Here is a 12,040-nt window from a genome sequence, read left to right as displayed (position 1 = left end):
TCCCCCAGGTCCCTCTCTGACTGGCAGCTCTCCAGCCACTCCTCCCCAAGCCTGTAGCCCTGCTGGGGGTTGTTGTGGCCCAAGGGCAGCCCCCGGCATTTGCCCTCAGTGAAACTCCCCCAGTTGGGCTCAGCCCATGGCTCCAGCCTGTCCAGGTCTCTCTGCAGAGCCTCTCTACCCTCGAGCAGATCAACACTCCCACCCAACTGGGTGTCACCTGCAAACTGACTGAGGGTGCACTTGATCCCCTCATCTAAGATCATCAATAAAGATGTTAAACAGGAGTGGCCCCAAAACCCAGCCCAGGGGGACACCACTCATGACTGGTGAATGGATTTAAGTCCATTCACCACAAATCTCCGGGCCCGGCCGTCCAGACAGTTTTTTACCCAGCAAAGTGTGAAACCATCCAAGCCAGGAAGAGCCAGTTCCGCCAGGACAATGCTGTGGGAAATGGGTGTCAAAGGCCTTACTGAAGTCAAGGTGAAAGTACATCTGCAGCCTTTCCCTCATCCAATAAGCAGGTCCCCCTGTCGTAGAAGGAGATCAGGTTTGTCAAGGACCTGACTTTCATAAACCCACACTGACTGGGCCTGAGCATCTGCTTGTCCCGCATGTGTTGTGTTATGTTACTCAGGATGAGCTGCTCCATCAGCTTCCCGGGCACCAAAGTCAAGTTGACAGCCCTGTAATTTCCCAGATCATCCTTCCGACCCTTCTTACATATGGGTGTCACACTGGCCAATTTCCAATCTGTTGGGACCTCCCCGGTCAGCCAGGACTGCTGGTAAATGATGGAAAGCGGCCTGGCGAGCACCCCAGCCAGCTCCTTCAGCACCCTCAGGTATATCCCGTCTGGTCCCATAGACTTGTGTATGTCTATGTGATGCAGTAGGTCAGTGACTCTCTTCTCCTGGATTGTGGGGCAGTTGTTCTCCCAGTCTCTGTCTTCTGGCTGAGGAGGCTGGATTCCCTCAATACAATTGGTCTTGTTAAAGACTGAGGCAAAGAAGACATTAAGCACCTCAGCCTTTTCCTCACCACTTGTTACCGTGTTTCCTCCTGTGTCTAGCAGGGGATAGAGTCTCTCTCTGGTCTTTTCTTTTGCTGTTGATGCCCTTGATCCCAGGTACAGAGAAATTCTTGAATCCATTCTCCTGTTTCAGAGGGCATCAGGTAGAATTCTTTGCAGAAATTAAAGCCGCCCCATCCCAGTAGGAGGCAGAGAAGGGAAAACCCAGATGTCAGTTGTGAGAAGACCCTTCACAGTGCTCACAAGAACTAGCTGTTATGGTCATAAATAACAAGTACTCTTTTAGTTTTAAATAAATATCAGTTTAATGCAATTTTGAGTAAGAGTGTAATTTGAAAAAACACCTGAAGTCAGCCTTCTGTCCTGTTCAGTTGCAAAGTCATGGTTCTGTTTTAGGCACTGTACTCCAAGAAAGAGGTGGCCCATCAAGAGAAAGAGACAGAGGAACTCAGCAAGAGTGACATGAGATCTATCTGATACAGCTGCAAGTAGGGTAATCTACTAGTATGTTGCTTAGCCTGCCAGAGAAGAGACTGCCAAGAAGCATGATATACAAATAAAGTCATTATAGAAAGACCAGCTTCCTTCTGTCCATAGTGCCCATGGCACATGTACCATGCATGGGCAGTATCCCTGTGTGCTTCTGAATAGTAGGAGAGGGAATCATGGGAACAGATTGCTATGAATGCTGTGAAACTGGCTTCTGGGTGGTCTGCAAGGGCAGGTTAAACAAAGATTTGTCAGGAATGACACAGCTACAGCTGATCTTGCCATGTGGTCAGGTAAATGGTCTTGGATTATTTCTTGGGGTCCCTGTAAACTCTCCTGTTCTGCAGCTTCTGTCACAAAGAACCACTGTATTCAAGTGCTCACCAGTTTGCCACATGTCTGCTGCCTCGGGGATTAAATTACTGCAGTGGGACAGATTGTGAATTCCCACTTGCTGACAGCAGTCTTAACCATTCCTGAGTGAGTAAAAGACTGACACTGGATTCACAAAGCACACAGCCTGACTGCTGATGTCCTCAGATATTCTTTTTTTTTAATCTAAAAAATGCATTAGTTGTTATTATTAAGGTGCCTTGTCACACATTCACCTTGCTTCATTCCTCCTAGTCCTTTTCTTCCTTTTATATCTGATGCCCATCTAGATGCATAAGGACAATGCCAAGACTTCAGCTTTCAGAAGATCTGCTTTGGGCATGAGTGTTGTTGATGCCAGGGTTAACACAGGTCAGGTAGTCATCAGACCCTATAGGACTGCTTCCTACCCATCTCATGTTGGCCATAATGTTCAGAATTTATATCGGCACTTTAGGTCTTCAAAAACCTTTGGAAACTCTGTCATTTATCCCATCAATATGAGTGATGAAAGTTCTCTGCCAGGTACATGTTTGAGTCTTGAATGGGTTTTAAGTATTTTTTTTAACTGGAATTTTTTCTGTTTCTCCAGCTCTTATCTCCACAGCACAGTGCACGCCCCACCTGCTGCTTTAGCCTGTGAGGCTGTACATTTATCTGCTACAATGGATGTGGCACAAACAGGGATTACATCATCATTCCTAGAGACTGAAAATGTCTCTCTTCTCTGATGTGTCATCCCCTGAAGTCAGCATAAAGAACATGCACTCTTTTTACCAAAGCCAGCATCTGTTGGGTATGGACGTATCTGCACGGCACACATGTACTATATATAGCATGGGTGGTTGAAATGTGTTTGTTACTGGAAGTGAGATGTTTATTGTCTCCCCTTGTTTCCAGATCATGTGCTCTGTAAAGGAGAACCTTGCCTCACAAACAGGTTTGTGTCAGAGACATTACCGTCCGTCATGTGTTGGCCACAGTCTTTCAGCTGTGCCAGCCACATGAATGCCCGATAATGAGTGTCTGTATTGTACTTTATTACATGAATCCCCTGATCCAGTTGAGACTGTCTGAGGATCAACTGCTACTTTTGTTAACTTGGGACACATAAAGTGGCCCATTTTGAGAGAAAATACAGATTAACCCTTATATCAGATAAAGTGCCTATTGTATTGCCAAGTTTAAAGGTAGAAGACTTTTATCAGTCACTCATGGGTAATGGTACTTCAATAACAAGTACAGAGTTATTAGCCATGAAATTGTCACATTTAAATGGTGTCAGCAACAGATGTGTTCCAGAGATATTGCAATCATTGCTCATAGCAATTAGCAATAATTACAGAATATACCAATCTTTAAAACTGCAGCTTGCCAAAAAAATGAGCAGCTTTAATGACATGTGAAACTAATTTAAATAAGGAGCTACCTGTGTTAAATGAAGTTTTGTTAATCTGCATTCTATAATTACACCTGAGTAAAGCCATTTAAATCATTATCTGGTTTAATTAACTGGTGTGTGACATCTGGTTAGAGTTCCTTAATAAAGTACAATTAACCAATTTCTTATGGCATACTCCCAGTTAATATTTTTTCATTCTGTGACAAAGAATCAAGTGCCTTTGATTACTTCCTCTCCTGTTCAGAAGTTGCTTTGAAATATATTAGCAAAATCATTCTGTTAACTGGTGAAATAAAGAAGCAAGAGTTTGGGTTTTACTCGGTTTTGTCATTTTTTTCCAAGTTATATTTTGTGTTTTACCACTTTGGAAATATGATACCCATTTTTGGAATTCTAAACGTTTCTGATTCCTGCTGTCTTTATAATTTTAGATGTCCTGTCTTTCTAGGTTGTGTAATTTCCTTTTTTGGTGTTTAAAAAAGGTATTTTAAAGTATTAACAGCAGACTTTGTGGTTGATAGCAGAGAGTAATTACTATCAAAGTTATGTGAGAGAGCTTTTAAATGCTGTGTCTAATTGGGGGTGCTTTTTTAAGATCTGGGCAAACATAATTCTAGTTATCCAGCATTTCCACTGCTTACTAAATCTGCCCTCAAGTTAGTAAGTATTCAGTAGTTAGTAGCTGAGTAAGAACACCTTTGTCTACATTAGCAGTTAGGAGTTGGTAACATTTTCCTTCGCTGAATGAGAAAGAACAACTGTTCATACTGGGTGACTGTTATTTAATTTTTCAGTTTCTGCTGCAGAATTCATTCTCACACATTCTGATCATAATTTCCTTTCTCAATGGAATAGGTTGCCAAGGTTTGGCAGAGTAGTACATATTGCACCACTTCATTCTGGTTCATTCTCCTGCTGCTCTTGTTCTGTGAGAGTTCATGAGCAGCTGTTCCTGAGTAAGGGAGAGCTGCGGAGGCAGGAAATGATTTAAAGACACAGACATGCCATCCTCTGTGAAAGAAAACTTCTTTCACCTTTTGCTAAGACCAGCGGTGTTCCAGTATGTTATGCAGGACCAGGGATGTGAAGTACATCTTGTCAGTGGGTATAGTTGGAAAGCTGGTGTTCTTCATGTAACCTTCAACAAGTAATTTGTTCTCTGTGTGCCTCCTCTTGAGCTAGCTTGTCTTTTCCTAATGTAAAGTTTCCAGAGCAGGGTTTCTTCTTACCAAACACCTACAGTTCTGCTGGTACTTACAAAATGTATTTAACAGTTAATTTGGAGACCTCTCCACAGCAGAGCAGTGCAGCATATTAATGCCCAGAAATGGACCAACAAGGGAGAAGCGATGAGGCAGGACTCCCTCCCATCTTGAGTTCTCCAAAACAGCTACAGTACTGCAAGTTTCCCTTTTTCCCTTTGCCTCCTTTATCACTCTTGGCAGACCTACCTCTGGCTGTGAGCCTGTCTTCATCTGTCATGTACTTTCCTCCATCTACATCTGCTTCAGTTTAATGTGGGAAGCATAGAGAAATAATTTAGCCTTACTGTCCTCAGATAATTGTGCAGATGTTAACAGTTCATTTGTTTGAGCCTCTCTCTTTCAAAAACATTCCTCTATTGCACCCAGGCTTTCCAATTATATTTTTTAAATATTTTTTTAGGGAAAGTAAAAAGGTTTAAACAGAGGAAATTAAGAAGTAGCTAGAATAGAAGGTTCTTAAAAGTTCTACTCAGAACAACTATTAGAGGACTGGACAAAAAGAACAATGTGAAATTATAGTGGCTGTATTTTCTGTTTTACAGAAACAAGCTTGTACAGTGGAATTAATCTTGTTTAAGATCACTCTTAGTGAAGGCCAGTTCTCTGACATTTCATTTGAAGAAAATATGTCATTATGCTAGAAAGGGTTTCACTGCAAATATGAACTTTTAGACTTCTGATCAGATAGCTGATTTACAAAAATACTTCTTTGGAGAAGATAGTTCTAGAGGTGCCACTTTGAGGCAGTGTGCATCTGTAGGAGTAGTTCCATTACTCAGATTTATAATCCTTAAACTCAAGTTTATGGAATGATCTAGTTTTTTATACATAGCATCCTGCCAAACTAATTGCAACATTGACATAATCACACCCTTATGGTTTGAGAAATTCTAGAGACATTGCACCAGGGAAGGTTTAGGCTAGATATTAGGAAACATTTCTTTACAGAATAGGTTGTTGGGTGTTGCCCAGGGCAGTGGTGGAGTCCCCATCCCTGGAGGTGTTTAAGAGTCGGGTTGACATAGCACTGAGGGATCTGCTGGATTTGGGAACTGTCAGTGTTATGTTAATGATTGGACCTGATGATCTTCAAGGTCTTTTCCAGCCTAGATGATTCTGTGATCTCTCACTGCTGTTCCTTCAGATAACACTGAAATTCCCCTTTTTCTTTCAATGTTTTTTGCTCAGCTTCCTCAGATATGTGTTTCACACCCAGGCCAAGTAAGGTAAAGCCAGCTGAAGCTGCTCTGCTTTTACTGCTGATCATTCATGGTGCTATACTGAGATGTGCTATATTGAGAAACTTTGGTTTAGATACATACCAATGTCTGTGTTATCTCCAAAGTGTCTTTGTCTATAGAGAAAACAGGAAATTGTTAGTTCTGGATAAACAATTCTGTGTAAGCTTAAGTTAAAATATTTTAAAACTTTTATTCTGTGATAACATGGAGATACTGTAAAAATCCAGTATGTATGCATGTAATTGTGATGGTGTGTCAAATGGAAAACCTTTCATTGTAAAATACAATTGCTACTACATGTCACTGACTGGTCCTTTAAATCTTTTGGTGAGATTTCTTTGTTTCAGGCATGATAGAGACAGTAAGAAGCCATCCAGGCTTGTTTGTTTATTTCAGTGTTTATAGTCTCAATTAGTTGTAGGTACAGGGCCAGATGTGTGAGCCATCTCTGGTCTGATTTAACTGTTCTCTGTCACCATTCCTGCTTCCCAGGTCTTCCCCTATTTTGCAGGGCCATTTCATACAGGGAGCAGAATTCAGACAGAGTCCAGCATGAGCTGACAGATCCACTATCTCTACCTTCAGATGGAAGTCTTTCTATTCCTTTTCCTTACAGAGGGAAAAAAGGCAATCATATGCTCCCAGAGGATGTTGACTCCATTGGGGAAAAGACAAAGGGAACTAAATGTAACTTAAAATTTAGGAGGAAATGAATACAAGATAAGAAGGTAACAAAGTGAAAGTCAAAGAACAGTATGTTTGCTTAAGGATGCCAAAGGCAAGAAGAGAAAGATTTATATCTGTTCGGAAAGCTGTTTGTTTACTTGGAAAAACAAGGACTGATTATAGTGATTTGCACTTTTGGATGGCTGGAAAGAAACCTGCTGCTTCTGCAGTTTCAAGACTTGCATCTGTAGCCCATGATTTTCCAGCAGCCAATAGCCAGATTTCTACAACTGTGAGGAAGGATAACATTGGAGACTTCTCCCAGATTACTAGTTTCCTCCTTAAAAAGCAGCAAATGTTTGCTAGAGACAGGCAACAGCAGAATTAGCATATAAAGTGCAAAACCAGTAAGTTGCAGCTAAGGCACATAAGGACCTGTAATCAGCAGCCTCTAATACAGAGCCTTAGAGACATAGGAATCTGCTGAGTCACACGGTTCTTGGAAAGAACATAAATGTGTAAGAACATGAATGTGGCATAAAGAGAATGATTTTAGAAGCCACCTTTAAAAGCCCACTCTTTGAGACTCAAAGGCTTTTTGTTAACTGAATTCATCTAATAATTATCTTGCTTCCTATTTAAAATCTTCTACACTGCTCAGTTCATTACATAACTGCTCATAAAATTACATAACCCCATCTGCTTCCTCTATTCATACAAACACCAAGATTTGGCTTGTAAACCTTCTATGCATTGTATGTTCCCTGGATATTGTTTGTGCTGCGTCCATTTTTCCTAGAACACTAGAGTACTGGGAAAACATGTTCCTTGAGGAAGCCTGAGTCTACCTGTAATCTCCTTCTTCTTAGATGTGATCATTCTTGACCAGCAGCTACTGGGTAAGACCTACTTAAGGAAAGCTTGCACCTGCATTGATTTTTTTTTCCTCTTCAATTCAGAGAATGCGATTGCTCTTTTCTAGTGAAAAACACTTCCATGATTCTCTGACAGCTGCCTTCAGCTCCACTGATCTTCCAAAGCTCGTAATAGGTTTTAAGAATCAGCAGACTGCAAATGAGTATTGAAAAAAACCATTGCTCTATAATTGTGTAAATCTGTCTGCAGGGAACTGCCTGCAAGCATGCTGAAACCGTTTAGATAACAAGCAGATTTGTGGATACTGGGCTCAATCAAACCTGCTTTTCCTTGGATTTGTATCTTGTCATTGAACTGAATTTCTAACAGAACTTGAGTATTGCTGTTAAATGAGCTCAGCTCTTAGCATGCACAGGAGATAAATCACATACTAAACAGTAAAAGATTTTCATTGCTGTTTGAACACAAGAGACAGAGAGAATTGATTGTGCAATGGAGTCTTCTATATTGCATGTCTCCTAAACCATGCACAGAGCCTTTGTAACATTGTCTACTTGTGCAGTGGATTCTCTGGTGTCTGACAAAAATAGAGGTTGTATTCTACTCCTTCTCAACTGCCTCCTTTCACCAGACTCCCAGCATGATGACTTTGTGATTCCTGTTGCTCTTACATTTACCCTTGGATAAAGACATTATTACAGGGAAATTGAGAGTTTGTACCAGGCTTGTTTTTTTAGAAAACAGTAAAACTGTGAAATGGTTACAGTAAGTAATGCAGCAGGAACATTCAACTAACACAAATTAATTTGGACAAACTGATCCCAAGCATACAAATGAGGGCAGTAGGAGCAGTGGAGGGGGAGGTGCTGATGTCCTCTCTCTGGTGACCAGCGATAGGACACAAGGAAATGGAATGAAGCTCTGTCAGGGGAAGTTTCAATTGGACATTAGGAAAAGGTTCTTCACTGGCAGCGTGGTTGGTCACTAGAATAGGGTCCCAGGGAAGTCATAGCACCAATCCTGTCAGGGTTCAAGGAGTGTCTGGGTGATGCTCTTAGTCATAAGATTTAATTTTATGTAGTCCTGCAAGAAGTAGGGAGTTGGACCTGATGATCCTTATGAGTTCCTTCCAACTTGCGACATTCTATGATTCTAAATCTTGACTCACATGCAACTCACAGTAAAATGGGATATAGAAGTGAAGTTCAGGATAAGTATTCCAGGTTCTCAGAGACTGCTGAGCTAAGATTTTCAAAAGGGACTGGAAATCTTAAGAAGAAGAAAAAAAAAAAAAAAAAGCACCTGATAGTCAGACAGCAGAAGGCCAGTACCAGGACATCATGTTTCTTTTAGTAGTTTCCACACACTGTACCAAAACACTTCAAACAATTTTCACCAGGCCATTATTCCTATGGAGAAGCATATCCTGATGCAGAGAATCTACCCACACAAAAAGAACATTTTAAAATATGACTAAACAGAGGAAGTAATTACTCAAGGCAGGCTTGTGAGGAAAACATTTGCGAAGGGAAATTCCAGGTAGCACATAACAAGCCTGGAGGCAAAAGTATTTCACTGTGGTACTGACTTACTATCATATGCTGGAACGTATTTGTGGTTAAGTGCAAAACAGAGTGAATCTAAATGGGATTAAATTGGATCACTTCTCATATTAAGGTTGCATTCGTGCTTGCTGATACTCTACCAGGTATACTGGGTTCATCGCTCCCGTGATTACAAAATCACTGTCATTTATGCCTTACTTTGTCATTCTAAATGCAATCTCTTTTCATAGAATCATAGAGTGGTTTGGGTTGGAAGGGACATTAAAGATTATTTGGTTCCACGCCCCCTTAAACACACATGGACACATTCCACTAGCCCAGGTTGCTCAAAGCCCCATCTAACCCGGCCTTGAAACACCTCCAGGGAGGGGGCAGCCACAGCCCCTCTGGGCAGCCTGTTCTAGTGTCTCACCACCCTCATAGTAATGAATTTCCTCCTTATATCTAATCTAAATCTACCCTTGTTCAGTTTAAAACTGTTCCCCCTCATCGTATCCCTACACTCCCTGATGCAGAGTCCCTCCCCATCTTTCCTGTAGCCCCTTTAAGCACTGTAATGCTGCTGTAAGGTCTCCCCAGAGCCTTCTCTTCTCCAGGCTGAACAACCCCAACTCTTTCAGCCTCTCCTCACAGTGGAGGTGCTCCAGCACCCTGAGCATCTTTGTGGCCTCCTCTGGACCCACTCCAACAGATACATGTTCTTCTTATGTTGGGGACCCCAAAGCTGAACACAGCACTGCAGGTAGGGTTTCAGGAGAGCAGAGTAGAGGGGTAGAATCCTCTCCGTCAACCTGCTAGCCACAGTTCCCTTGAAGCAGCCCAGGACACAGTTGACTTTCTAGGCTGTGAGCAGAAATCGCTGGCTCATAGTCTGTTTTCCATCCACTACTATCCCCAAGTCCTTCTCCACAGGGCTGCTCTCAATCCACTCATCGCCCAGCCTGGATTTGTGCTTGGGATTGCCCTGACCCATGTGCAGGACCTGCACTTGGTCTTGTTGAACTCCACAAGGTTTGCACAGACCCACCTCTCCAGCCTGTCCAGGTCCCTCTGGATGGCACATCCCTTCCCTCCAGTGTGTCAACCACACCACACAGCTTGGTGTCATCAGAAAACTTGCTGAGGGTGCACTCAGCCCCACTGTCCATATCTCCAACTAAAATGTTGAACAGTGCTGGTCCCAACACCGACCCCTGAGGAACACCACTCATCACTGCTCTCCACTTGGACATCGAGCCATTGACCACAACTCTTTGAGTGCGAGCATCCAGCCAATTCGTTATCCACCGAGTGGTCCATGTGTCAAATCCATGTCTTTCCAATTCAGAGACAAGGATGTTGTGCTGGACAGTGTCAAAATATTTGCACAAATCCAGGCAGGTGAGATCAGTTGCTCTTCCCTTATCCAACAACACTGTAACCCTGTTGTAGGAGGCCACGAAATTACTCAGGCATGATTTGCCCTTAGTGAAACCATGTCAGCTGTCACCAATTACCTCCTTATTTTCCATGTGCCCTCATACAGTTTCCAGAAGGATCTGCTCCATGGTCTTGCTGAGCACAGAGGTGAGTCTGACTGACCTGAAGTTCCCCGGGTATTCCTTCTTCCCTTTTTAAAAATGGAGGTTAAATTTCCCCCTTTCCAGACAGTGGGAACTTCACCTGTCTGCCATGACTTCTGAATATGATGGATAGTGGCTTAGCCACATCATCAGCCAGTTACCTCAGGACCCATGGATGTATCTCATCATGTTCCATGGACTTGTGCATATTCAGGTTCCTTAGACGGAACATCTTGTCCCTGCCCTCCCTTTAATCCTGACCCATAAGCTCTTGGTCAGCTCCTCATCCATGCCCAGGCAGAGCTCCAGGCACTCCCGCTGGTCACTGACATAGAGGGCAACCTCCCCTACTTGTCTTCCCTGCCTGTCCTTCCTAAAGATCCTGTATTCTCTCATTACAACTCTCCAGTGATAGGAACCATCTCACTGCATCTCTGATGCCAACAAGATCACAGCCCTGCAGGTGTGTTCACGTCTCTAGCTGCTCTTGTCTATTCCCTGTGCTACATGTGTTTGCATAGAGGCATTTAAGTTGGTCCCAATGAAGCTGACTTATGGCCGGAACTCCTTTGTGCTGCTCTTGAGGTGCTCTCCTGCTGACCCGTGACCCCTCTTCTGGCTCTGGGTAGCTGTTGCTGGCACTGGCTTTAATGCACAAACTGCCTTTTATTTTGGAGGGTGAACCTGGGCAAAGCCAGGACTGGTGCTTGCATTAAGTCATATTATCACATAAGAAATAATTGTTATACCTTGTCAAAGATGACATTGTTTTTCATTGCAAAATGCCTAAAGCCAATACCTGAAAATATGTTCAAACAGTCTGATCTGTCAGAAAATATCAATCAGTCCTGCTGTAGGATGTAGGCTGAAAAAATTAAACTCCCAGGAGTCCCAGCAGAAAGCAGAACAGATCAACAGGATCCTAAACTACCTCAAAAAATCCTATGTAATCTCAAATACTGTTGGACTGACCAACAGAAAAATCTTTTAAGGAAAAAAACAAGATGAAATTGCAAAGGCAATATGCATCTGGAAATTCCCATCTACCTTGCTTCACACTGACCTCCTGCATAGGCAAACAGTGGATAAATAATAGTACTGCTGAAAAGTCTTTGGATACTGCTGTGGCCATACTAGGAAACATTCTTACAGCTACTGCTTTCAATCTCCTCACAGAAATGCACAGTGTCATCCTCTTTCTGGTCTCATCTTTCAGTCGAGTTAAAACATAAGAGCAGATTTTAAACTAATGTAAATATGTATCATTGCTCTAAATTTAGTAAGAACAATGTTAAGTGGCACATGGTGAGCACCTGGATAATTCCATAATTTCAAGAGAATTTAATGAAAATCTGGGGCAGAAAGTCAAATTCCTCAAAATATCTGGGTGTTTGCCCAATTTTGAGCCTGTTTTATTATAATAAAAATGAGCGTCTGGCAGATTAAAGCCTTGAAGAATAAAGGGAGTAAGGTAGTATTTAACAAAACAGGAAGGAGCTAGGTTTTGTTTAGCCACAAAACACTCAAATCACTTTTCTGAAACATGCTGCATAATCACATAATAATAAT

General features: G+C 42.3%; 1 protein-coding gene across 1 annotated transcript in view; it reads left to right on the top strand.

Moving 5' to 3' along the window:
• Positions 1-3,659, top strand: part of SUSD1 (sushi domain containing 1) — a 56,839-nt gene extending 53,180 nt beyond the window's left edge. Inside the window, exon 17 of the mRNA XM_026866496.1 lies at positions 2,487-3,659. Within this exon, the coding sequence (XP_026722297.1) occupies positions 2,487-2,625 (139 nt within the window). The 3' untranslated portion in view covers positions 2,626-3,659. The remainder of the gene's footprint in view (positions 1-2,486) is intronic.
• Positions 3,660-12,040: the final 8,381 nt, after the last annotated feature.

Source organism: Athene cunicularia, assembly GCF_003259725.1.
Source record: "Athene cunicularia isolate RWA chromosome Z unlocalized genomic scaffold, athCun1 chrZ_part3, whole genome shotgun sequence".
NCBI lineage: Eukaryota > Metazoa > Chordata > Aves > Strigiformes > Strigidae > Athene > Athene cunicularia.
This window is presented reverse-complemented; position numbering and strand designations above follow the sequence as displayed.